Source organism: Bombyx mori, chromosome 2 (assembly GCF_030269925.1).
Source record: "Bombyx mori chromosome 2, ASM3026992v2".
Classification (NCBI taxonomy): domain Eukaryota; kingdom Metazoa; phylum Arthropoda; class Insecta; order Lepidoptera; family Bombycidae; genus Bombyx; species Bombyx mori.
In genome coordinates, this window is record NC_085108.1 from 5337547 (window position 1) to 5364949 (window position 27403).

Here is a 27403-nt window from a genome sequence, read left to right on the forward strand (position 1 = left end):
ATTTATCTAGCAACCCAGTTACTATGAGAGATCGTGTCAGACGGGTTGCTTTACACGACCGATTCTTTCCGTAAAGTAATTGATTTCTTTTTAATTAAATTAGAGAGAATACTGAATAGTGGTGATACCGCGAAGTGCGAAGTGAGCCATGAGAATCGTTACTGTGCACATAAAAGAATTGAATAGTACTTGAATACAAAGTGATGTAAAAGTGAAACAAAAATGGCTTCGGGCGATTCAGATCACATAGAAGTGATGGAAAGTTCTGTTTTGAAAAAGTCTGAGAACGCTACGGAGCAGTCAGTCGCCGAGGACGATGGTAATGTCATATATTCAATAATACAGCACATTCTTTTGTTATAATCCTATTATGACATATTAGTTTACGGGTTACAAGTTTTAAGCGTACAATTAAATAAACTAATATTTTATTACAGATCGCGACAGGAGTTCGATCGCCGAAAAAAATGTACCTTACGACGTAAGTTTAAATAATTGTTAAATATAATGTAGTGCTATGAATATAGTAGTAACACATAAAAAACTAAATGACAATAATTGTAGAAAGTTTGTTCATTAGGTCAGCGTTGCTCCCTTTTTGAAATGTGGACTTGAACATGAAGCCTTTAAAGCTATTAAAACGATGATAATGTAATTATTCATAAAATAAATTCATTCATTTATTACACTTAGTTAACTGAGCGCCGGTTTTAAGTTTAATTAATAACATGGGACAAAGCATTTGAAATACATTACACACTGTATTCAAAACAATCACAAATTAATAATACACATTATGAATCATTTTTGACATACACTAATAATAATTCACTTAGTAGGTAACATGTAATGTTTATCATAACTTCAAAATAAACAGGATGTAAATCATGTATGTAAAACAATGCCTGTAAATATCCTAAAGCGTTGTTATTTAATTTTAATTAACATTTAAAGTGACTGCTTATATTTGTGTGTGATTGTGTCTTTTTAGTATTGGTAAGTGATTTTACTATATTTGAGTAAATTCTATTGTAATTTGTGGACAAATCACTAAAATGCTAAAGATCTAGAATCGAAAATAGTTTCATAAAAAATAAACAACAAAAATATTGAATCAAGTACTGAATTCCATCATGACTGCCAGGAAAATGTGAATTATATTAATACTTTAATTTTAATTAAATTTAATTTAATCATGCATTTGGCATTGGCAAAAATAGTCATCTTGTTAAATGTCCGTGCTGGCTTCAAAAATACCCTTCAGTCACTAAGATTACACAGCTGGTTGATTGATAAGTGTACCTGCTGATCTCATAATAGGTTGGGGAAAAGGTCTCTCTGCATTCTTTAAGAAAATTCACAACATTTTTTAATAAAGTTTATTTACATTTAACTAAAGTATGTAGGTACCATTTTCTTCGATAACTTTTTGTCATCTTGTAGGTAGGGATATGATCCCATTGCTATAGAAATTTTGGGACTTCTAATCAAAATACCACGACATTTGGTTTTGGCCGCCCTCTCGTTATATTAACCTGACACTGCCTAAAGATTTCTGAAGAGACCGAAATAGGTGGAAATCTGAAGGTGCAAGGTCAGGACTATACGGCGGATGTATTAACACCTCCCAGCCAAGCTCTCTTAAATTTTGCTGAGTGGCTAAAGATGTGTGAGGTCTGGCGTTATTATGATGAACAACCATACCCCTTCTGTTGATGAATTCTGGCCATTTTCTTTCAACTTCTTGCTTTAATCTCATCAATTGTTAGCAGTAGAGTTCAGAATTGATGGTCCTTTTTTTTATTTTTTATTGCTTAGATGGATGGACGAGCTCACAGCCCACCTGGTGTTAAGTGGTTACTGGAGCCCATAGACATCTACAACGTAAATGTGCCACCCACCTCGAGATATAAGTTCTAAGATCTCAGTATAGTTACAACGGCTACCCCACCCTTCGAACCGAAACGCATTACTGCTTCACGGCGGAAATAGGCGGGGTGGTGGTACCTACCCGTGCGGACTCCCAAGAGGTCCTACCACCAGTAATTACGCAAATTATAATTTTGCGGGTTTCATTTTTATTACACGATGTTATTCCTTCACCGTGGAAGTCAATCATGAACATTTGTTGAGTACGTATTTCATTAGAAAAATTGGTACCCGCCTGCGGGATTCGAAGACCGGTGCATCGCTTCAACACGAATGCACCGGACGTCTTATCCGTTAGGCCACGATGACTACTATCCTGCCTGGTAGTAACTCATAATGAATAATGCCCTTCCAATCACACCACACACACACCAACGCCTTATTGCGAGTTAACCTGGGTTTCACCACAGTCTGTGAAGCGACCTTTTTCACACGTTCTTGTCGTACGTGATCCACTTTTCATCACCAATTATCAGCTTCTTCAAAAATGGTTCAGTTTCATTACGTTATAATAAAGAATTACAAATGAGTAGGTACATTAGGTTTCAGTGAGCTCGTGAGGTACCCAAATATCGACCTTTTTTATGTAACCAGTTTTTCCAAATGCGCCAAAACTGTTTTGTGGTCAATTCCCAGTTCATCAGCTACATTGTAACATTTTATCCGTAATAGGGCGACCAGAGCTACATGCATCTTTGAAATAAAAATTTCCAGATTGAAAAAACTTAAACCCAATTTGTGCTACTCGCACAGACACTGCACTAGGTCCATAAACATCGAAATTTTTTTTCACGACCTGTGTTGAATTTTTACCATTTTTGTAGTAAAACTTTTAAAATGTTTCGAATTTCTATATTAGATTCACTCATCTTGACAGTACGAAAAATAAATAAAAATCATATATTTTCCTAATTTGAATTTAAAATTATCTTCTTTATTTTAAGCTTTTAATGGTACCAAAACCAGCCAGATACAAATAGTATTGCCAAAGAGATTTTATTACAAGTTCATACATACTATAATGTGAAAAGACTTTTTCCCCAACCTATTATATTTTGGTATATAATTAGTTTACATTTGGCAGATTTGATTATGATATTTATCATTTATATGTGTATTGCAAGTGAAGTCTTTGGTAATCGCATATTGTAATTGGTAGTTATAAGATATAACAACCTAGTTCTCAAAAACCATATTCAAAGCATTGTCAAACAACCAACTATATTACACAAATACAATTCTTGTTGCTTCATCAAGCAATAATAAGCTTAACAACCTTAAGTTATCCAAACCACTGCAGATAAATGAAAATATTCAGTCTGTCGATATGCAATTTTTAAAAACCACACACAAATAACTTGATATTACACAATAGCTATCTAATATCATCAAAACCATGTTTATGAGGTACACCTAATGGTGCTACTCCATGAGTCTTGGCAGATAAAACATAAATTATTATTAAGAAAATTTTGATAATACAAACATTTAGCAATGAAATTATGCAAATTTAAATTGTAAAGCAAAATATTATGCAAATATTATTGTATGTTCTTGAAGCTGCCCAAGATGAATAAATCTGATTATTTAACTAAATTATATTGTATAAATTTTGTACCGGCTTGTGGTGCATAAGGGAGTTTCTTGTGGTAATAAAACTCCAGCACTTTATATTATTCTGATATATTTTAATGGAGATTTACAGCGTGCTTGAAGAGCGGGTAGTGAATGAACGAATGATAGCGAAATACATTAACTTATTAAGCTGTGATACTTAGCGCCTTAGAAGGCTAGCATCTTTGACTTTGCTCTAAAATAATTGAAGGCACTGGCCTGAACAAATTTGTTTTCAATACTATGATTTGCGTTTTATTATCATAAACATTTACAATAAAATTTAAAACAAATTATCGAAATTTTTTTATCAATATTTTATTCATTTATCTATATTACTATAATAAAGAGAAACATATAAAAAAATCAATGTTTAGAAAGCATCCTATAATTAAAACCTAACTCTCAAAAATATAGATTTGTTTGATTGTTTGTGCTAATGATCTGGCATGGGTAGATTCTACACATATTCTACTCATATCTGTCATGAAGCAGTCCTGCATTCAATATGAAAGGTTGTTATCATTGTTACACAAATTTGAACTAAAACCAGAGGGTCAACGTACCCATATTGCGAATTTAATTTGAGATATCTGTTGACTCTGATAACCACATAAAGTTTGAAGTTTGTGCGGGGCTCATTGAGGTAAACAAATTAATAATAACAATCAATAACCAAGTAACCAAATAGCATCATAGTGACTAACGTAAGTGATGTGATGTAGTGATACTAGCAAGCTGCGCTGTATCTTGAGAAGCGGTTTGTGAAATGGTTTGAAATGGTCTTACAGGACCATTCCATACCATACAAGACCATTCCATACCATAAAAGACCATTCCATACCATAAAAGACCATTCCATAACATAAAAGACCATTCCATACCATACAAGCCCATTCCATACCATACAAGAACAAGACCAAGGTCTTACAGAACTATAGTTCTGCCAGTCGCCCAGTTACTCTGGCATAACCCCCTAGCTAAGGTGGAAAAAAATTAAAAGTCCTGTTGTTCGGTCATATAAATAGGAGAAAGAAGATACTCTACCTGAAATTGAAATTCCTGTAAAGATTTGTATCAAAGCGTCTGCGTTTTGTTCGATTATTCGCCCAGCCTTCACAGAGAAATTTCAGTTTAATTATTTTGATACCCGTCCGGACTTGTCGTCGAACCCTTTGCTTGCGACGAAGGGTTCGACGAGTAAATTAACTCTCAGACACAGCCCACTGAGTTTCTCGCCAGATCTTCTCAGTGGGTCACGTTTCCGATCCGGTGGTGGATTCTGCGAAGCACGACTCTTGCTAGGGTTCGTGTTAGCATCGTCGTCAGGTTTGAGCCCCGTGAGCTCACCTACTAGTTAAGGTTCCGCTGGAATAGCCTAGAAAGGCTACCAGCTTGGGTAGGAAAAAAATAATAATCTCGCCGGATCTTCTCAGCGGGTCGTGTTTCCGATCCGGTGGTAGATTCTGCGAAGCACTGCTCTTGCTAAGGCCAGTGTTAGCAACGCCTCCTGGTTTGAGCCCCGAGAACCTATACGTTAGGGTTACGTTGACATAGCCTCTCAAGGCTATCTATCAGCTTAGGTAGAAAAAAAAAAAACCCGTCTGGACTAGTATAGGTATTCGATTCAACGCCCATTAATTATTGCCAACGCTAAAATTGCATCGGGAGCGCTCACTCTCTGCGCTGTATTTCCCAAGTAGGAACAGCCTTCAATAGTTTGTGACTCTATATGAAGAATTTACAATAAAAATGTTCAATTAATGATTTTCTGTACCCTTGCCAGTTCCGCTAGTAAAACCACCAGTAGGTATTTAAAGCCCAGCATTTCCATGCGCAAGTACTAATAGAATGGTTTCACTTTTTTTTTTTTTTATTGCTAAATGGGTGTACGTGCTCACAGCCCACCTGGTGTTAAGTGGTTACTGGAGCCCATAGACATCTACGACGTAAATGCGCCACCCACCTTGAGATATAAGTTTTAAGGTCTCAAGTACAGTTACAACGGCTGCCCCACCCTTCAAACCGAAACGCATTACTGCCTCACGATAGAAATAGGCAGGGCCGTGGTCCCGCGCGTACTCACAAGAGGTCCTACCACCAGTAATTACGCAAATTATAATTTTGCGGGTTTCATTTTCAGTATACTCGTAAATATGGGTATTGAATTGCAACCGACAGCGCAGCTGCGTATAAAAATCGACTAAATCGATCGACAGGTAGGTACCACCACCACTCTGCCTATTTCTGCCGTGAAGCAGTAATGCGTTTCGGTTTAAAGGGTGGGGCAGCCGCTGTACTATTAAAACTGAGACCTTAGAACTCATAGCTCAAGGTAGGTGGCGGCATTTACGTTGTAGCTATCTACGGGCTCCGGTAACCACTTAACACCAGGTAGGCTGTTGAGTTCGTCCACCTAACTAAACTATAAAAAAATAATCTTAAAATCTTATTCACACAGAAAACAATGTTCTTTTTATTTGCCTATTTAAAAATTGAATAAATATGGAAAGAAGTTGCCTAGGTATAAAACTGAAGGATAAGGTAAAGAATGTTGACATTCGAAAGAAGACAAAAGTATGCGATGCCTTAACCTTTGCTATGAGGGCTAAATGAAGGTGGACGGGCCACGTAGCCCGTTACAAAGATGATAGATGGACTCTAAGGTCATTAAAGTGGTCAGGGCCAAAAGGCACCAGATCCAAAGGTTGACCAAGGGCCAGATGGGCAGACGAAATTGTAGCGTGCGCGGGTCGAAGTTGGCTTGACAGAGCCAAGGATAGAGAAGGGTGGCATTCCTTGGGGGAGGCTTTTACCCGAACGGGGTCCATACATTGTAATTACTATGCATGGAATTAAATAAAGCTTATTACATATTATTATTTAAAAATTATGTCACTTATCATCGGATAAGCAGCAAAATGATATTAATTTTCACACGACGTTACGCAATACGTACACAATGTAACACTACTGCATTGTCTATGTTTACGTCTTCAATTAATATAATTGCGACAGCATACGTAGCGCGATAAGCTATCGCGATTCTTTAATCGTCCGTTGATTAGATTCGTATAAATGAATTTGTGAAATGTAATCAGTTCGCATTGTTCGCTATCGCTCGTGCTGTGCATGTGGTTTTAATTTCAGAAACTGTGTTCAAATGGACTTCTCTTTATTTTTTGCAACCCAAACAATGTTTCTTAGCTTTTTTTTATGATTGAAAGATTACTGGTGGCTCGAAGGCCTTTCCAGTTTCACCAGGACAAGTGGGCGAGCAAAGGCTCAGCCAGAAGAGGTGGGATTTGCTAACAGCTGCCCGAGCGCCTCCGAAGGAGACCTAACAACTCAAGAGCAATTGCTTCGCGAATGAATCTACTACCGGATCGGAATCGCGACCCGCTGAGAAGATCCGGCGAGAAACTCAGCGGGCTGAGGCATGGGTTAGGTTGCACGTCGACCTCTTCGTCGAGTTCGACGAGTACGGTTACCGGGGTCCCTAAGCCTGCTCCTAGTATTAGAGCTGAAGGCGTCTAATGCAAAGGTTATTGGATCTGATGAATCCGTGGTTAGCCTTTTTGATAAGCCTTTCTGCTAAGTGAATACTGGAGTCTCGACATGAAGACTCGACAACCCACTTTGATTCATCGTTTTCTCCGTTGAATTATCAAAATATCGTGTCTTACGTTAAATGTAACGACATGCTCGTTTGGACGGATTAACTGGAGGTTTTACTGGTGGCAGGACCTCTTGTGAGTCCGCACGGGTAGGGACCACCACCCCGCCTATTTCTGCCGCGAAGCAGTAATGCGTTTCGGTTTGAAGGGCCCCACCCTTGTAGCCGTTGTAACTATACTTGTGACCTTAGAACCTATATCTTAAGGTGGGTGGTCCATTTACCTCGTACTTACATGTCTGTGGGATCCAGTTTCATACCCGATCCTGTAGACCGAATGGTAAACCGTCGACGTCGCCCAAAGCACGTCATCACGGATCCTCCTAATCCATTAACGGTGCTTTTAGGCACTACAAGCACCGGTCACCGTCCTCGTCGAACCCGTCGCTTGCGACGAAGGGCTCGACGAGCGAATTAACCCACAGACACAGCCCACTGAGTTTCTCGCCGTATCTTCTCAGTGGGTCGCGTTTCCGATCCGGTGGTAGATTCTGCGAAGCACTGCTCTTGCTAGGGTCAGAGTTAGCAACTCTCCAGTTTGAGCCCCGTGAGTTCACCTACACACGCTAGGGTAAGCTGACATAGCCTCTGAAGGCTATCAGCATAGGTAGGGAAAAAAAAAGGATCCAGTAACCACTTAACAACAGGTGGGCTGTGAGCTCGTCCACCTATCTAAGCAATAAAAAAAGGGTCACAGTACGCCACGATAAAAATCAACGTTACATCATAGTGTTCCTTGAATCACCATGAAGGTTGGCTGTACAAGCTGAATTCAGGTCGCCGCCAACCGGTCGCAATGGAATTCTAGAAGGCTTAAGTTCTGAAATAGTTGTTTGTCTATTGAATTGTTGACAATGAAAATGAATTGTTTTAATCAAATGATCCTTTCATCTTTCAAGTTTTTTTTTTAAATCACGGAAGACGCTGCCGTTGATTTTAAACTAACGAAGTAATATATAATATTGTAGTATATAACTTGTAATATTGTAGTATATAATGTGCTTTTATGGAAGAGCGGAGTCTCCTAGTACAGGCTTTCACGCTTAAAAGGAGACTCCAATCATTGTATTACGAGTATTTTAACACGCTTTTGAATTATTTTTTTTGTTGTATTTTAATTCACGAATTTTCAAAAAGTTTATACATTACTAGTTGACCCGGCAAACATTGTTTTGCCATATATAAGATCTCTAGGGAATTTCTAGTGTAGAAAAAAAACCTAACTTATTGTAAGTGTGTAAGGATGTGGTAAATGAGTGAAAGAGGTATGTAGTGCTGTGAACGATGAGGGAATATATAATAAAAATAACAAAACCTCATTCAACCACATAATACTTCATTATAACAAAAAAAAAGTCCAAATAAAAAAAAATTTTTAGGGGTAGACAACCCTAATCACTTAGGGTATGAAAAATAGATAGTAGCTGATTCTCAGGCTAACTGAATATGCATAAAAAAATTCATGAGAATCGGTCAAGCGGTTTCGGAGGAGTATGGGAACGAACATTGTGACACGAGAATTTTATTATACTTCTATAATCACAAATTTCGCCAAGACTACACTATAAATAATAACAACAACGAACAATATTTAATCTCAATTTGACAACAGACGTCAAGAACAAAAGTTTGACAATAAATAGTATGCATGCGTGTGTGCGTCAAATACAGGGTATGTAGTGTGTGTAATGTTTTCTTTATTGGTTTAATGTATCTTTTATGCATTATTTAAAAAAAATATTAGCATTGTGCACTTCTTCTCTATATTCTGTATAACTGTAGAAAATTTCATACTCCTCCGTCCACGCAATTTTCGTAAAAAGGGATACAAAGTTTTTGCTTCGCGTATTATATTAGTATAGATTTCGTCTTATTTATACGCGTCCTGTTAATCGAAGTAGTAAAGATTTTCACGACGTCATAGATGCGGCTTTATGTCAAAGACAATGTACAGTCGTACCATTGTTTACATTTTTATCTTTGGCTGCAGGTACGTACGTAATTGTCATTAATTTCATTGTACGATATTATCATTAGTAACTTTAAAAGTATGCAACAATAAAGGATTGCATTATAAAAAAAGGCCTCTAAGTTTTTTTTTTTGTTTTAATTACGTGACCTCTAATAAAATATGAATGCGAACAATGTGCCAAGTGATCAGATTAATAAATGTTTTATTAGTCAACTGTATTTCTTTGTTCAAATTTAAAGCTGTAAGCTCTAATTTAATTGTATCCACTAAATTACTCAGATATTGAAACACCGACCGCAAGAATCTCAATGTTCTCGAAGGTTCCAGGGACTCACCTCGAAATCGTAACAAAAGAGTTCTCCACTTTAGGCACAAGCATTACGCTCCGAAAGTGATTTATATAATCGATATATCGCGCATCGCCTGTGCTTACATCCGCATAGCAATACTAGTCATCAATAGCATGTCGCTAAGTAATATGAAATTGCCGACCGAGAGGGCTGGTGTTCGTGACGCCGACGATCGCTGGCCCGGCGTCCCGAGGGGGAGAGTAATGGGAGAGATGTGCTCCGCACTAAACGCTTCACTCTCCCCCCCTTGCCTTTTCATGAGTTCTGTCTCATGCGAGGCTCGGACGTGGGTTGTTGAGCGACAGGAAGTTTTAGTCGGTTCGACTCCGACATACCCCGCCCTCCATCCCCAGTTTAGGGTGGATCTTAGAACTTGTATCTCAAGGTGGGTGGCGCATTTACGTCGTAGATGTCTATGGGCTCCAGTGACCACTTAACACCAGGCGGGCTGTGAGCTCGTCCACCCATCTAAGCAATAAACATACAATAAAAAAAATCCACTTCTCTGACCCCTGACTATGAGGAACGATGATTTGTGGCCGGTATTGTGACCGGTAATGACTGGAGAGAGCCGAAAATCGGGGCTGATCGTGATGATGGTCTAACCGTGTACCGACATTGATATTGACATGAAGTCGATTGGCCCACCGAGAGGTCGGCTCTTCAAGCTTAACCCACAAATAGCCCTATTATTAATTCAAACGCTCGTTAATTTCTAAAATGGTCCTATTAATAGATCGATTAATTAATAGATAGATCCTATTAATAGAGGTTTTGTTGTTATTTCTTGAAATTTCTTAGCAACCGAGCCTTGGAGTATCAAATCCATACTAAAGAATATCGTAAATGGACTGTGTGTGTATCTGTGCGTTGGCTGTTGATACACGCAATAGCTGCGCCAATTTGTATTTGTTTTTCATTACTCAATTCAAAATACTTTTTCAAAGCACAGATAGCTTGATTGTTTTGTAGTATATTGTGGTTTATATAATTAATTTTATTTGATATGTATTTCTTATCTATGGATTTTGTATGTACCTTTATGTATGTATCTATGTATTTTTTTTGGTAATGTAATTATAATCTAGTGTTCATTTTACTGATGTCTACTGTAATTCTTTAAACTATCGCCATGTATTAACTTCATCACAGCTATGCACTTCTTGAATCTTTCACTTCATCAACGAGGTTTGACTGGAAGAGAATGCCTGCATGGCGTTAAGTTCGCCTTTGTACAATATTTTTGTGCAATAAAGAATTTTTATTCATTCATTCAATTGAGATAAGGTTGTAGATTAAATTTAATGGCTTTAAAGGTTCATATCACAAATAAGGAGGCTTAGATCCAATAGTGGACGTCTGTAGCCTAATGGTGGTATTGATGAACACAAATGTAATTTAGAAATCTTCATTTATTTATATTTTCCATATGACGAAACGATGCAAACTGACGTAAATACGATTTTTCTTTCAGTTATAGGTATGAGCGCCAACTCAATTTTTTTTTATGGTTTGTACTATACACACATTCGAGACCTAGGTCTCAAATTTTATCTCTGATCTTTGAAGTCCATCTCTTAACCAATCTCGCGCCTCTAGTTTTTGCCAAATTATCAACCTTTTTGTTGGTATTTGTAATAAGAGAATATTCAGCAACAGAATCGACTGTTGGTTGCGATAGCTTTTTTGTATGTTACTAACTAAAAAAGTCCTTTATAATTCAAGTTTTTTTTTTTCTACCTAAGCTGGTAGCCTTGAGAGGCTATTCCAGCGTAACCGTAACTAGTAGGTGAGCTCACGGGGCTCAAACCTGGAGACGTTGCTAATACGAACCCTAGCACGAGCTGTGCTTCGCAAAATCTACCACCGGATCGGAAACGCGACCCACTGAGAAGATCCGGTGAGAAACTCAGTGGGCTTGTCTGAGGGTTAATTTACTCGTCGAGCCCTTCGTCGCAAGCGACGGGTTCGACTAGAACGGTGACCGGTGCTTCAAGCACCTCGAAGTACCTAAAAGCACCGTTAGTGGATCGGGTGGATCCGAGATGACGTGTTTTGGGCGACGTCGACTGCTTTCCATTCTTTCCGCAGGATCGGGAATGTTTTTTTTTTTTTTTATTGCTTCGATGGATGGACGATCTCACAGCCCACCTGGTGTTAAGTGGTTACTGGAGCCCATAGACATCTACAACGTAAATGCGCCCCCCACCTCGAGATATAAGTTCTAAGATCTCAGTATAGTTACAACGGCTACCCCACCCTCCGAACCGAAACGCATTACTGCTTCACGGCGGAAATAGGCGGGGTGGTGGTACCTATCCGTGCGGACTCCCAAGAGGTCCTACCACCAGTGATTACGCAAATTATAATATTGCGGGTTTGTAGTTACCGGCGGCCACGATGAGAGGGTTCTCGTGTCGTGCCGCTTTATCGAAGTGAGTAATTCAAGCATTCCATTGCTGTCAAAGCTACCTTTTTTATCGTACCATAATGGTAGCCTTAAGAGGCTATGTAAGCTAACCTAACTAGTCGGTGAGCTCTCGGGGCTCTAACTTGGGGCCGTTGCTAACTAACCCTAGCAAGAGCAGTGCTCCGCAGAATCTACCACCAAATCGGAAACGCGACCCACTGAGAAGATTCGGCGAGAAATTCAGTGGGCTATGTCGATGAGGCGAAGCTACACTCATGGCCCAACTGCTCACTGACTTCTAGAATCTATTACTGATAATAGCGCAAAAAAGTACCAGACTACTAAATAAATAAAAAATATGTATATACATAAATATTTCCTGTAAGAAGTAAAAAAACAACATTAATTTAATGCCGCTATAGGGGGAGTAGGAATTACCATATATCCGATACACGACGAGACTGGCAAAAGGCCAGTCACTTAGACGAGTGTAAGTTAAAAAGGAAAGTTTCGCACTGGAGTCTTAAAACGCGGCTTCACAAGTGACATGGAAAACATAGTCTGAATCTTCGTATTGCATGATTTTGAACAGGATAACAATATTTCCAAATTACTCCGCGAATTAGATCCTGATGTATTAAAATGTCCATGTTCAATGTAAAAACATTGATATAGATCAGTGGTGACTTGAGGCTATTTGACTCCTCGGCTACGGTTCTTCCGCAAAATGTTTAGTTCAAGCACCGAATATTACTTATCACCTTGACTTGTAAGAGACGACTAAACATTGTTGAAACATATGGCTATAAAAATGTATGCTAACACTAATACTCTTCTTCTTCTTAGTCGAATACTTCATTGCTGAAGGTCGTGTCCTTGAAAGCCCTTCGTGGTTCTTTGTACCCTCAGCTTCCATTTGCTTCGGTTTTCGGCTTCTCTCAGGGCGTTGGTAACCATACCAACACCTAATGATACCTATTTCTACCATAGCGGGTAAATAACGGTATATGAGAAGTGTTACTCAAAATAAACAAAAACAAAAAGTATAATAACTAGATTAATTGGTAAGAAAAAAGCTTGAAGTCAAATGTGCAAAAGCAATAAGATGATACGTACATTTACAATGCAAAAGTTCTAAATGGGTCATTTGACCCGTTATGGTATGTTTAGTTTAGTGTTAAAAAATGCCTCTTTCATTAAAGTTCAATTATCTGTTATCTATATTTTGGGGTCTTTTTGTTGACAAGGTTGCCGACCATTGACATAGACCATGTCATAATTAGTTTAACGTGGGACGCCTGCGTAGACAGACTATGCAAGGGTTGCCGAAAAACGTTAGTAAAGGTTTTGATAAGTTTATATAAAAAAAAGCGGTTTTTTCTATTAAATTCATTGCGAAGTGAACCTCGCAAGGAAACCGAGACTGCCATTGTTCGAGAATGACTCACGAATGTCCATATTTTGTATGTAGGATCGTTGACCTACTGTAGTTATTACCGCTAAAAGTGCCGGGCGAATTCGTTGCCATTGTGCCAGAATTGCCGTCGTCGCGTCGTGGGGTAATTACCGAAAGACGGTTAGGGTAACGGGAACGGACGAGGCTTTGAACCGTATAAATAGTTAAGTAGTATTTGGTTTCATGAGATTTTTTTCTGGTTATGAACAGCCTATGAATATAATTAACAGAGATCGTTTTGGTCACATACGAATCTTGTAATTGTTTGAGGCACGTCTTTTTGTTTTTGTATATTTCCGTCTTTATATCTACTAACTATATACGTGAAGCAAAAAGTTTCATTCGTATCGGACGAGCTCACAGCCCACCTGATGTTAAGTGGTTACTGGAGCCCATGGACATCTACAACGTAAATGCGCCACCCACCTTGAGATAAAAGTTCTAAGATCTCAGTATAGTTACAACGGCTGCCCCACCCTTCAAACCGAAACGCATTACTGCTTCACGGCAGAAATAGGCGGGGCGGTGGTACCTACCCGCGCGGACTCACAAGAGGTCCTACCACCAGTAATTACGCAAATTATAATTTTACGGGTTTCATTTTTATTACACTATGTTATTAAACTTAAATTAATCCAGGACTCACTTTGGTCTAAAATAAAGTTATCATTCCAACCGTTGACGGCGTCCCTTAGGCCATTGGACTTTAGCAAACATTTTCGTGTACATGTTCATGAATTGATCATTCATCCCAGACACTTGTCTTTTAAAATCTCGAAAACCACTAGCGTGATACATTTTGCAAGTTGACAAATAGATAGCATCGGAAATGTCCGACATTATCTCGACATAAGTACATACATCTAACGTGTTAGTTTTGCGATGACTTTTAGTTATCATATTTATTTTAATCATATAGTCATAATGTCGGAATCGCTGGAGGACCTCAGTCGTATGCTCAACGATCTCAATGCTGCTTCCCGATGCGTGGGACTGCGGATGAACCTTGACAAGACGAAAGTCATGTACAATGATCAAATCGTCCAGGGCCAAGTTACCAAGAACCCAAGGCGACGATATAGCTCTCAAAGTTAGCAGGCTAAAGTGGCAATGGGCCGGTCACACCTGTCGAGCCAGCGACGCCAGTTGGGGGAGGAAAGTCCTCGAATGGAGGCCACGGATGGGTACCAAGAGCGTGGGGCGTCCTCCAATTAGGTGGACCGACGACCTAGTGCGCACGGCGGGAAGTCGTTGGATGCGGAAGGCGGAGGACCGCATTATGTAGAAGGCATTGGCCTATGTCCAGCAGTGGGCAGATAAAGGCCGATGATGATGATGTAGTTTTTTTGTTTGTTTGTATTACAATATCTATGTATGTAGTCGGATTTTGTGTGGTTTTTAAATAGGAAGTGATTTCATGAATGGTGACCAGAAATATTTGGCAAATATTAGACGTAATTTTTGGGTGTAATGTCAAATGACAAGTCTTCTCAGTAAAAGATATGTCATGTTTAATATAAATATCCTACATCAGAATTGTATTTTGATTTAACATTCCATTGTCAATACACATCCTGTTATTTTGTTAACGAAAAAATGATAATTAAATCGTACCAGTTTTATGCTTAATGTTTTTTTTATTGTTAATTAAAAACACCATAGCGTTATTATGATGAACACATTACATAGCATGTTCTCAAATACTCGTTAACGAATCAAAAGACGCAAATTGCATAGTACCACAAAAAAATATTAAAACATGGACAATGGTTTCGAACCTGCTTCTAAGAGGAGACGCAGATAATGCATAAAAATAAGGACACTAAAATTTTAAGCGTAAGCGTTTATCTAATTTGGCGGTTTATTTGAAATGTGTGATGCATTCAAAAACATGGTATCTATATATTAATACGTGAAGCAAAAACTTTGTATCCCTTTTTACGAAAATTGCGCGGGCGGAGGAGTATGAAATTTTCCACACTTATAGAGGAAATAGAGAAGAAGTGCACAATGCTAATATTTTCTTAAAATAATGCATAAAAGATACATTAAATCAATAAAGAAAACATTACACACACTACATACCATGTATTAGACGCACACACGCATGCATACTATTTATCGTCAAACTTTTGTTCTTGACGTCTGTTGTCAAATTGAGAGTAGATTAAATATTGTTTGTCTTTGTTAATATTTTTTATAGTGTAGTCTTGGCGAAATTTGTGATTATAGAAGTATAAAATACCATCATAATAGTGTACAAACTTACAATTCCAATTAATTATAGTCGAATTTCGACCACTGCGGGACCTCTAGTGTACATAAAAATATCGGCACCAAGATTTTAACTGTAAGAGTTTATCTAATTTGGTCGTTTATTTCAAATTTGTGATGCATTCAAAACACATCGTATTGTTTATAAACATGACACACATCGTGTAGTTGCAACTTTTCGATAAGAATGCGAGTAATCAACTAATTGTTATTGGTATCCAGCGCTCACAATATCAGTTGTAAAGTATACTATAATATTTGATCGGCTATTCGGAGCATTTTTTTTGTCTATTATCTATCTTCTATCTATATATTATTATATAAAAATGAATTGCTGTTCGTTATTCTCGCTAAAAGTCGAGAACGGCTGGACCGATTTGGCAAATGTTGGTCTTGAATTATTCGTGGAAGTCCAGAGAAGGTTTAAAAGGTGAATAAATGTGAAAATGCTCGGAATTATATAAAAACAAAAAAAAAAAATCCTTTGATGTGTCCCCCCCCCCCCCGTCGGACGGATTTCTTTTGTTTTTTTTAAAGTTTATTTTATACAAAAGTTTAGGTCTCTTATTTATCGATTGAGGCACTACGAAGTCTGCCGGGTCAGTCTGCTAGTCTTTAATAGTTATGCATCGAATGCGCGTCGCTTTGTGCAGCTGTCTATCCGACCCTCGGTGGTTACCCTAACGAACAAATCATAATCTCTAAATTGTGGTCACGCTTTCGCGTATGACCCACCTTGTGCGCAGTATTAGACGACCCTCATAATATTGTGGAAAGATAACCTAAAGGTCATAAAAAGCAGCTGCTTGTTTGCGAACGTTGCAATATCTAAGTACTATGTCGCGTGGCTATTAAGGGCCATTTTCCAATGTTTGCCTATCTGTGGCTTGTGTACTGTATGTGTAATGTGACGCCCTATGTAGCACTCTCTATTGCACCAAATTTATATCTTGTAATTACTAAATAGGATCTACGCATAGCCTTCTGTTCTCTCAGTGTTTTGTACCGCTTTTTCAATGGGTAGTTGCTGATCCCTCAGTCTTCTTCTTACCATCGCACCTCCCGTTAGCGAAGCAGATTTCACCCATTATATTATCTGATCCGGCTGAGCCTTTACTCGCCCATCTGTCCTGGTGAAACCGGAAAGGCTTTCGAGCTACCTGTAGTCATTCCCAAAAAAACGAACTCAAGAAATAATAGCTATAATCGTGCAGATAGTGGCGCGCTATGGTTACTGGAAAGTGGCTCTTATTGTCTGAACAGGAAACATGACATAGTAGCTACAGCAGTGGCATTGATGTTCGTCCAATGCTGTAAACAAAGGTCCGTGATATACACAATGGCCTCGCAACAGCCTAGACATTTTATTTTCTTCGGTGCTGGTTTAATATGTATTGCGAGATGCTCGCGTTAACCATTTCTTTAATTTCATTTTGACTTGTCTACTTGAATACCTAAAATCAAATTTTGTGAGATCAATTCCATTCATCTAAAGCAGTCTTTCCCAAAGTGGGCGATAACGCCCCCTTGTGGGCGCTGCAGGCCTAATGGGGGGCGGTAAGACACCCAGACAAAAATAGGGGGCGTTGTATAGAGGCTTGGGAGGCGATTTTTAATTTCATCTAGAAGGACTCTTAGACACGACTGAGCTCTCGCTATAGTGGTTTTTAAGTAGGTAGAAAAAATTGGGGGCGCTAAAAAATAATTTATTCTTAAAGTGGGCAGTAGACAAAATAAGTTTGGGAACCACTGATCTAAAGGAATGGATGATAATTATATTTATGCGAATGAGAAAAAAAGTAGTCCTAATTAGAACTAGTTTTACGGTTTAATCTTGCGTTTTTTAATTGTTATTATATTATTTCCTTAAGTCTCGAATAATTTCGTCGTCCATGACTAAGGTGACCATGAAATCTGAACGGTACCAACTGAAAAGTAGTTTTAATTATTTCTACGACTACCGAAGGGCGAGAATAATACTATAAGGAGTGGTCTTTACTGGTGACAGGGCGAATTGTGGGCCCGCACGTGTAGGTACCACCACCCTGCCAATTTCTGCCGTGAAGCAGTAATGCTTTTCGGTTTGAATGGAGCAGCCGTTGTAGTGTAAAAGCTGAGACTTAGAAGTCATGTCTCAAGATGAGCATTAACGTAGTTTATATGTATGGGCTTCGGTCACCACTTTACACTAGATTTGTCGTAAGGTCGTCCACCCATCTTAAAAATAAAAACGTGAATACGAGCTTTATCGTTTAAATAGTTAACTATAGATCTCACCCCAAATTTAAAAGCGTCGTGCGACAAACAGACAGTGCGTTGACCCCCTCCTGACACTTTGGACGTGTCGTTTAGTTCATAACTCAAGTGCTGTTTATTTATAAAAGCCGTTGTTACTCAAAGGGCTCGAAGGAGTTTCGGGTTTGTTAAAATGAAATAGAGAAGAGAATACAGTTGACCTCGCCCCCCCCCCCCCCCGCTCGAAGCGTAGGATAATACTGATGGGTACCGGATTTTTTATAATTACTTACATTTTTTTCTCTTCATTTCTACATTAACTACATTTCCAAAACGTGGCCCAAAACACGTCTTTTCAGGCCCTCCCGATCCATCCACTAACGGTGCTTTTAGGTACCACAAGCACCGGTCATCGTTCTCGTCGAACCCGTCGCTTGCGACGAAGGGCTTGGGGAGTAAATTAACCAACAGACACAGTCCACTGAGTTTCTCGCCGGATCTTCTCAGTGGATCGCGTTTCCGATCCGGCGATAGATTCTGCGAAGCACGGCTCTTGCTAGGATCCGTGTTAGCAAGAACGTCAGGTTTGAGTCCCTCGAGCTCACCTACTAGTTGGGTGAACCTAGAATAACCCCTCGAGGTTACTAGAATAGTTAAGGAAAATAAATTAGCTTCGCGTAGACGGGTAGGCAAGCTCACGGGCTCAACCTGAGAGAAAACAAACGTGCGTTTTCATGGAGTGACTTCCCGACCATGGACCGAATCCTCCGGTCACGTCCTAAACTGATTACGCACACAACATAATTTTGTTTTAACATATAAATTATTAGAACTATGCACGAAAACGGCGACGATTTCCGTTCCACAAAAAGATATGGTAATACAAAATCAGCTATAGCATGTATGCAGTTTGGATGTAAATCATCGATTGTGATTTAGGTATAGCTGCTGACCTTGAAAACTATGCAACCAAGTTGAAATAACAGTCTCTGACGTCATTAGTGTACTGTTTGGTAGGAGACGCATAAAAATTTGTCACAAAATTTGTTTTTTATTTGTCTCTTGTCAAGTTGTGTTTCAAAATAAAGTCTTTAGTTTTTTTGTCACTTTTCTCTTTTTAATCGTATGCTCAAATGAATTGAGAATATATCGACGCTTTAAACGAATCTAGCTGTAGTAGAATCTAGCTAGTAGCTGTAAGATTGAAATGATTTTAATAAACCTAGAAATATATTTTTTTTGCGCATCGAAAATGGTTATTGCCTATCATTTATGTACAAAGCAGTTATTGTCGCTTAGTCACTTTTGCCTTTCAAGCGTCGATGTAGGTTTGAATTGATCACATTTTCAGCTTGGGCTGTATCTCCTTAGATTATGTATACCACGTATAGGTAGGTACCTTTAATATCTACGATTGGTTCTATGCGTTTGTATATTATTATACTCGTAACACCGATATATTACAATGGTAATCATTATTCTGTCATTCTATGACTTTATTATGGTCATATAAATGCGCCTGTAAATAAAACAGGCTACAAATATTTTACAATTTTCATGGTTAGTTCATATTTTAATTGCATGAAATATACATTACATATAAGAATTTTCAAGAATTGTTTTTGTGTGTGTGTGTGTTCTATGCGTTCTCACGTCTTTAATCTTCTCAAATTGTAATTTTCTACACTTGTACAATTTTAAATGAAACATGCTGTATTATTTACATATTTTTGGAAGAGAGCAAGCTCTGATTAGGAAAGGTAAAAATACAATAGAAAAAAAAAATTACTTTGTGCGATCCGTTTTCTGTTCGACATTTAAATTATTTCGAAAATAGTTCCTAATTTAAAAAGAGAAAAGAAGAAAAAATAACCGTTATTTTTGTTTCCAGCCAGCCGTCGGCCCAATGGGCGCGATCAGCAAAGTTCACAAGTCGGACCGGAAGATCGGACACCGGCGCGTCGGCGAGGGCGGAGAGATCACATACAAGAAGATACAGTCCTCGCAGATCATGGGATCGATACAGCTAGGTGAGCTTAACATAAGCTTTTGCTTTGTTGATTAACTGTTAATAGATATTAATTAATTAAATAATTAATTACAAATTCTTGAAAAACCAAGAAAACGCTATTTTCTATTACTAATCACAAACAGAGTACATTCGCCTTTTTTATTTTATTTTTATTGATTATATGGGTAAACGAGCTCACAGCCCACCTGGAGCCCATGGACATCAACAACGTAAATGCCGTCACCCACCATGAGACATGAGTTCTAAGGTCTCAGTACAGTACAACGGCTGCCTCACCCTTCAAACCGAAACGCACGACTGCTTCACGGCAGAAATTTGCAGGGTGGTGGTACCTACCCGCGCGGACTCACAACACGTCTTACCACGAGTGATTTGATTTTTATTATACGATGTTATTCCTTCACCGTGGAAGTCAATCGTGAACATTTGTTAAGTACGTATTTCATTAAAAAAATTGGTGCCCGATGGCGGGATTCGACTACAGTTTCATCGCTAGATACGAATGCACCGGACGTCTTATCCGCTCGACAAAGAGTTCCCTCGACAAAGAGTTCGCCGTGCAACCTAACCCATGAATCAGATCGCTGAGTTTCTCGCCGGATCTTCTCAGCGGGTCGCGATTCCGATCCGGTAGTAGATTCATTCGCGAAGCAGCTACTCTTGAGCTCTTAGGTCTCCTTCGGAGGCGCTCGGGTAGCTGTTAGCAAATCCCACCCCTCCTGGCTGAGTCTTTGCTCGCCCACCTGTCCTGGTGAAACTGGAAAGGCCTCCGGGCCACCAGTAAGTAACCTTTCACTCATAAAAAAAAAAGTCTTATCCTTTAGGCCACGACGACTTAAAACCTCATTTCAACTCATCTTTATCAAAATATAGTCACAGTCACGGATATTGCTTATTTGCATTAGTTATTTTTATTTTAGAATAACTATAGTGCTAGTCCACTGCATCTAATACAAACAAACAAACTTACCTATTTATAATATACGACAGAGAACAGATAGGAAACACTCGCGGCTCAACCTTGCCTCTGTTTTGTTTATTTTTATCATCACCTGAGACGTCCGTGACCAAGAAAACTGTACGAGAAGTTTTAAAATGTACAAACGGTAAAATACTTTTCGTTGACAAAAATGTATACCGGTATTGTATGTGACGGAGGAAAAGTTTGCACACGAACATTTGTTTACTACTGTTATAGCACGCAATGTAACGATTAGAAAATCAGCTGACGCTGGGGTCAACGGTCACGTGTTCGGCGGGGATGTTCCTTAGTGTTTCATTGCGGGTTAACGTTGAACTATACGGAACGTAGAAGTATTTATATGTTTAGGAATCGAATAGCGTTTTATTGATATGGTAGTACGTTATTATCTTTAAAATTTTGGAAACGGTTAGTTTACATGGGAAAGTCTGATTTTTATTTTTATTGCTTAGATGGATGGGCGAGCTCACAGCCCACCCTGATGTTAAGTGGTTACTGGAGCCCATGGACACCTTGAGATATCAGTTCTAAGGTCTCAGTGTAGTTACAACGGCTGCCCCCCCAATTCAAACCGAAACGCATTACTGCTTCACGGTAGAAATAGGCGGGGTGGTAGTACCTACCCGCGCGGACTCACAAGAGGTCCTACCACCAGTAAAAAAGTAATGTAGACTAAAACTGCAGTCGTGAACTGTATAATGTATTGATTTTTCGATTTTGTTGAAATGAAGACTATTTTGTAATTGGTGCTGTGTATTCCGGCTGTAGGTGTGTGAGCAGAACTTACCCTGATAGTAGGGATAATGTCGTGACTATATAGGTGTGACGACTACGCTTGGAATAGTGGAATCATGGACACAAAGAAGAACTTCCAGTCATAGTGTCCTCGAATTACGTGGCGTAATCACATAGTCTAAGTGCAAAACTGGTGGTAGGACCTCTTGCGAGTCCGCCCGGGTAGATATCACCACCCTGCCTATTTCTACCGTGAACAGCCAGAGATTAGCCGGAACAAACAGACAAAAATTGTAAAAAATGATATTTTGGTGTATATACCGTATATATTATTATATTCATATGCATGTAGTAAAAACCGGTTATTTCAATATTACAAAGAGACATTCCAATTTTATGTATAGGTTAGAAACGGTACACTTGTTGAACACTGATTGACGAGGTTCATATACAATATACCATTCGACTGTATTGGTTGACGAGTTATGTGCCACTGTTCATACCCGATCCTGTAGACCGAATGGTAAACAGTCGACGTCGCCCAAAAACACGTCATTACGGATCCTCCCGATTCATTAACGGTGCTTTTAGGTACCACAAGCACCGGTCACCGTCCTCGTCGAATCCGTCGCGTCGAATCCGAGCGAAATAACCCATAGACACAGCCCATTGAGTTTCTCGCCGGATCTCCTCAGTGGGTCGCGTTTCCGATCCGGTGGTAGATTCTGCGAAGCACTGCTCTTGCTAGGGTCAGTGTTTTAGCATCACTCCGGTTTGAGCTCCGTGAGCTCACCTACTACTAAATCTGGCCATAAATACTGTTATAATTAAAAATAAACAAAATATCAATTGCAAATAACATTTATTACTTTTACAGTGTGTTAGTTTAATACATAAATATAAAACAATTTAAAGTATACTGTATGTAGGCTGTAATAAAGTATAGTATACTGTAGGCTGTAATACAGTCCTTTAAACGTTGAGGCCAGTTATCAATAGAAGCACGCACTCTTTCCATATTACATTTGGCTCCATACCTACTTTGTGTAATGCAGTCACAGCGATTCGGTTCTCTTTATCACCCCACTCCATTTTAATATCGCAAAATATTGTACAATGTATTGGCGCCAAAATGAGAAAACTCAATGAGCAATCATATAAAAATGACAGATTCCAAATTCAAATGTAATATTTTGTTTATTTTTAATTGTAACAGTATTTATGGCCAGACTAAGTAGTTAAGGTTACGCTGAAATAGCCTCTCAAGGCTGTCAGGTAAGGTAGGAACAAAAAAAGTGCGGCTGCTGAATTCATAATGGCTCGATACATTGCAACCTTACTACACATGCATGATAAGCTAACTTCAGCCGGCACACTGCGGCATAACGGTTTAGTTTAATCTTGCGAATTTAATAGCGTTTAACTTTTGTATTTATAAAACTTTCCTTACAAATCGGAGATTAGACTTAATTATTAGAATTAATTTAAATTATTTAAAATAAAAGAGCGGACGTTTAGCGTGGTATGTACATGCGATGCGTAAAGAGAAAACGCATGTGACTAGGAGATGTATAGAAATGGTAGTGCAAGGTAGAGGGAGAAGAGGTCGACCGAAGAAGACATGGATGGAGTGTGAATGACGACGATATGAGAGAGATAGGAGGATAAGGTGGAGAAAAGAAGAAGACTTAATTTAGAAAATAAGGTTAAATTATAACTTCTATGAACGGTGGTGATCGGGGAAGCGATAGAACACACATATAGTTCAAAATCAAAATGGAATCTAATCCAAAAAAAAAAAAGAATTAAAAACTCAAATAAATCACTTAGAAAACTAATTCTAGCATTATAAAATATATTACGGCTATATTCGCACCAATAAAAATCGTCCAGATCACATGATGATGCCCAATCATATATTTTTAAAGCAACACAAACATTGAACGTTATCAGTTAAGTACGGTCATTTATAACACTGTGTGTGTTTGTGTGTTTTTTTTTCGTAAACAAAACATAGCTTAGCATCACAAGAATGGATGTGCAATGTTTAAAATTAGATAGCGGCATACGTAATCAACCATTGATGCATTAAGGGGGTGGATGCGGCAATTTCATACGTAAATTAGTTTTAATGTAGATTTGCGGTGTATGAGTTATATATATTATTATACACACAAATACGCCCTAATTTATTAAATACTCTTTTGTTTTAAAGAACAAAAATGCAGGCAGTACTTCCTTTTTTTCTTTTTTTTTTCTTTTTATACCTGAGCTGATGGTCTTGAGAGATCATTTCAGCTTTGCCTTAACTAGTAGGTGAGCTCACGGGGCTTCAACCTGACGAAGTTGATTACACTAACCCTAGCAACTCCTTGACGCGTAGGTGAGCTCACGGGGCTCAAACCGGGAGTGTTGCTAATACTGGCCCTAAAAAGAGCCGTGCTGTGCAAAATCTACAACCAGATCGGAAACACGACCCACTGAAGAGATCCGGTGAGAAACTCAGTGGACTGTCTTTGTGGGTTAATTTAACACACTACTCTTAATTGTTCGTCCAATAGAGCGTTGTGGAGCTATCTCAGCTTTTAGTTTTCTTTTCTTTAATTTATTTCATCGTGTTGTATTTATCATAAAAAAACAATTTGGTAAGCTACCCGATTTGTCAGTCCTGAGAGACATTAATATGATACACGGTCCATCTTAACTTTGTCCTACAATAAAAGTCCATGACAGATAACAGGTATCAGTAACAGTAACTGTTCGTATACGCTATAGCGAAAATGAATTAAAATAATTACTACATTTTTTAATCTGGATCGACCTAGTGGTTCCTGGTGGTAGGACCTCTTGTGAGTCCGCACGGGCAGGTACCACCACCCTGCCTATTTGTGCCGTGAAGCAGTAATGCGTTTCGGTTTGAAGGGTGGGGCAGCCGTTGTAACTATACTTGAGACCTTAGAACTTATATCTCAAGGTGGGCGGCGCATTTACGTCGTAGATATCTATGGGCTCCAGTAACCACTTAACATCAAGTAGGCTGTGAGCTCGTCCACCCATCTAAGCAAAAAAAAAAACCTTGTTTAAAGGCGTATCCACACTTACATACGTCCAGTAATATGTCGGTATTTTACTCCACTAACCTAAATAGAGTGATCCGTTTTGTGCCGAGTTAACTGTGCGTTTCCTATGCATGTGTGGATTGTTAATATGTGTGTATGTGTTGGCAAGGTCGGCTACTACATTTGTTTATTTTAAAAAAACAAACGCAATTTTTTGAAAATAGTTTTCATTGAACTTTGATGTGTTTTTTTTGGGATCGGTACGCGACTATTCTTGATCTGTGGAATAAAAGGAAACGATAAAGGAATGGGTCTCAGATAGGGTTACTTTTTATTACTATTAGCCAATTTGAGCTAAAGCTTATTTGAGGCGTAATATTGAAATTTCAATTGCGTGGTTATAGTGGGTCTGAAGTGGCTGGAGCCCTCGCTGGTAGGTTAAGGGGCTATTCCAGCCTCGCGCATATGGGTAGGAGAGCTCACAGACTCAACTTGAGAGAATTTGTCAACATTAGCCCTAGCAAGATCCCTGCTTCATAGTATCTACCCCCGGATCAGAATCGCGACCCACTGATCCGACGAAAAACTTAGTGGTCTGTAACTATGGATTAGTTCGCTCGTCGAACTCTGTCATGATCGGCGAGTTCGACGAGGACTGTGACCGGTGTTTGAAAAGCGTAAAAGCACCAAGTGGGGATCCGGCGGATCCGACAAGATATGTTTTTGGCTATGGTGGTTTTGCGTTGCCCCATCGCCTGGGTCGGATATGGGTGGCTGGGAAAATTCACTGATCCACAACAAAATGGTCTCTTGAATACAATTGACACTTCGGTATAATGTCTCAAAGTTGATTGGGTGACACACGCTATAGCAAATGACGCTGATCGAGAAGCCCATTAACGAAATAATAAAAATTTGATTTTGTTAAACTAACACGTCAAAGTTGCATCAATCAAGCTATGACGCAACGCAGTTTTAACAGATCCAAATACTGTGCCAGCTGCAATATTTTCTTGAGGATTATGTACGTAAACAGATTGAGTTTACAGTGTAGGTACGGGTGCCGGATATATCCACTAAACCTTCCATAAAAACATTTATCCTCTCGCCTACGAGAACATAAGGAAGCGATAGGAACATTGAGAGGGCGATCGATGCCGATGTTGTTTTTGTGGTATTTAGCTTGTGAGGGAGAGGAAGAGGTAGACCTAAGAAGAAATTGATGGATTGTGTGAAAGACGATATGGGTACGAGGGGAGTGAGCGAAGAAATGGTATATGATAGAAGAGTATGGAAGGAGAAAACATGTTGCGCCGACCCCAGGTGACTGGGAGAAGGGCAGGATAATGATGATAGCTTGTGAGGAGATATACCACAAATCTTCCACCGAGCTGATGATATTGCTCGGTAGACCGACGGTCCGAATGTTGTTGTTCGGAACTTGTGCAAGGTAATCTTGAAAATGTCGTAAGCGAGATTCAGGCATCTGTCAAATATCTTGTGTTCTATGATGGCTACCCGTCACAAGCCCTATTATCGGTACGTACAGCTGACGAAAGCGTTAAAGTTTAATGGGGTATATATACCTAGCTTTTACTCTAGGATATGCTTGCGTTAATATAACAAGAATACCTATCGCTTGTCAATAGTGTTTTTGGTGAAAGAAAGGTCCTTAGTTTCTTTTCTGGAATCCTCATGCATGTGTATGCAAAACTTCGCGATGCTTGAGCAGTGAAAGCGTACCAAACAAAAAATGAAACTCTTTTTCGCATTTTTAATATTGTGGTATGGACGTCAATCATAATGCCCCGTGTGACGAAGCTTCATCTACACGGTTAGCCCACTGATTTTCTCGCCGGATCTTCTCAGTGTGTCGCGTTTCCGATCCGGTGGTATATTCTGCGAATCACTGCTCTTGCTAGGGCCAGCGTTAGCAACATTTCCGGATTGAGCCCCCTGGAGCTAGCCTACACGCTGGGGTAAGGCTAAAATAGCCTCTCAAGGCATAGGTAGGGAAAAAATTGAAGGTAAATCTCGTCAAAACGTCAAAAGTTAATGCGAAAGACGCGCTATTTAAAGGATCTCTCTAATCTCTGCTTAAGTGAGATCCACTCGTACGATTTTCTGACGATTGCAACGGCTTAAAAAAGTAAAAAATCAGAAGACCTAGGCTTTGTTTCGTTGTATAAACCTTTTTAGTTTATTTCCATTACGTATCTATACCTATACTAATATATAAATTTACAGTGGTTTTTACGGATGTTCCGTTATAACTACTGAACCATGCATCCGATTGACTGAGTGTTGGACTCCCTAATAATAATGATAATAAATAATAATGTTAATTTTAAATGCGCAGCGAAGCAGGCGAGTACGGCTAGTTATTTTATAAATTTAAAAGGGCGGTGGCTCATCTATTACCGGCAACAGTTAAAACAGTCGTGAAAACCTATCTACCCGCCTTATTGATTAATAGCCCGAATGACATCAAATCACTGATTTTAGTTTCCCCAATGCTCGAAATTACTTTTCATATCGCGAACTGGACCCAGTCCATGGAAAATTAAATACCTTCTACATTAATTTGACGATGAGCCTTCGAATTCTAAATTAGCGTTCAATGTCGTTGTTTTCGTGGAGATTTAACGCTCCGATTTTGAAGAGGATAATAAATGAGAT

General features: G+C 39.0%; 1 protein-coding gene across 18 annotated transcripts in view; it reads left to right on the forward strand.

Moving 5' to 3' along the window:
• LOC101747094 (phosphatidylinositol 4-phosphate 5-kinase type-1 alpha) overlaps window positions 1–27403 on the forward strand; it is a 98697-nt gene continuing 71294 nt past the window's right edge. For all 18 annotated transcript variants that reach the window (XM_062672753.1, XM_062672782.1, XM_062672789.1 and 15 more), the window contains exons 1-3: window positions 1–319; window positions 438–481; window positions 19808–19946. In XM_062672753.1, coding sequence (XP_062528737.1) covers window positions 223–319; window positions 438–481; window positions 19808–19946 — 280 coding nt within the window. In that variant the 5' untranslated portion in view covers window positions 1–222. The remainder of the gene's footprint in view (window positions 320–437; window positions 482–19807; window positions 19947–27403) is intronic.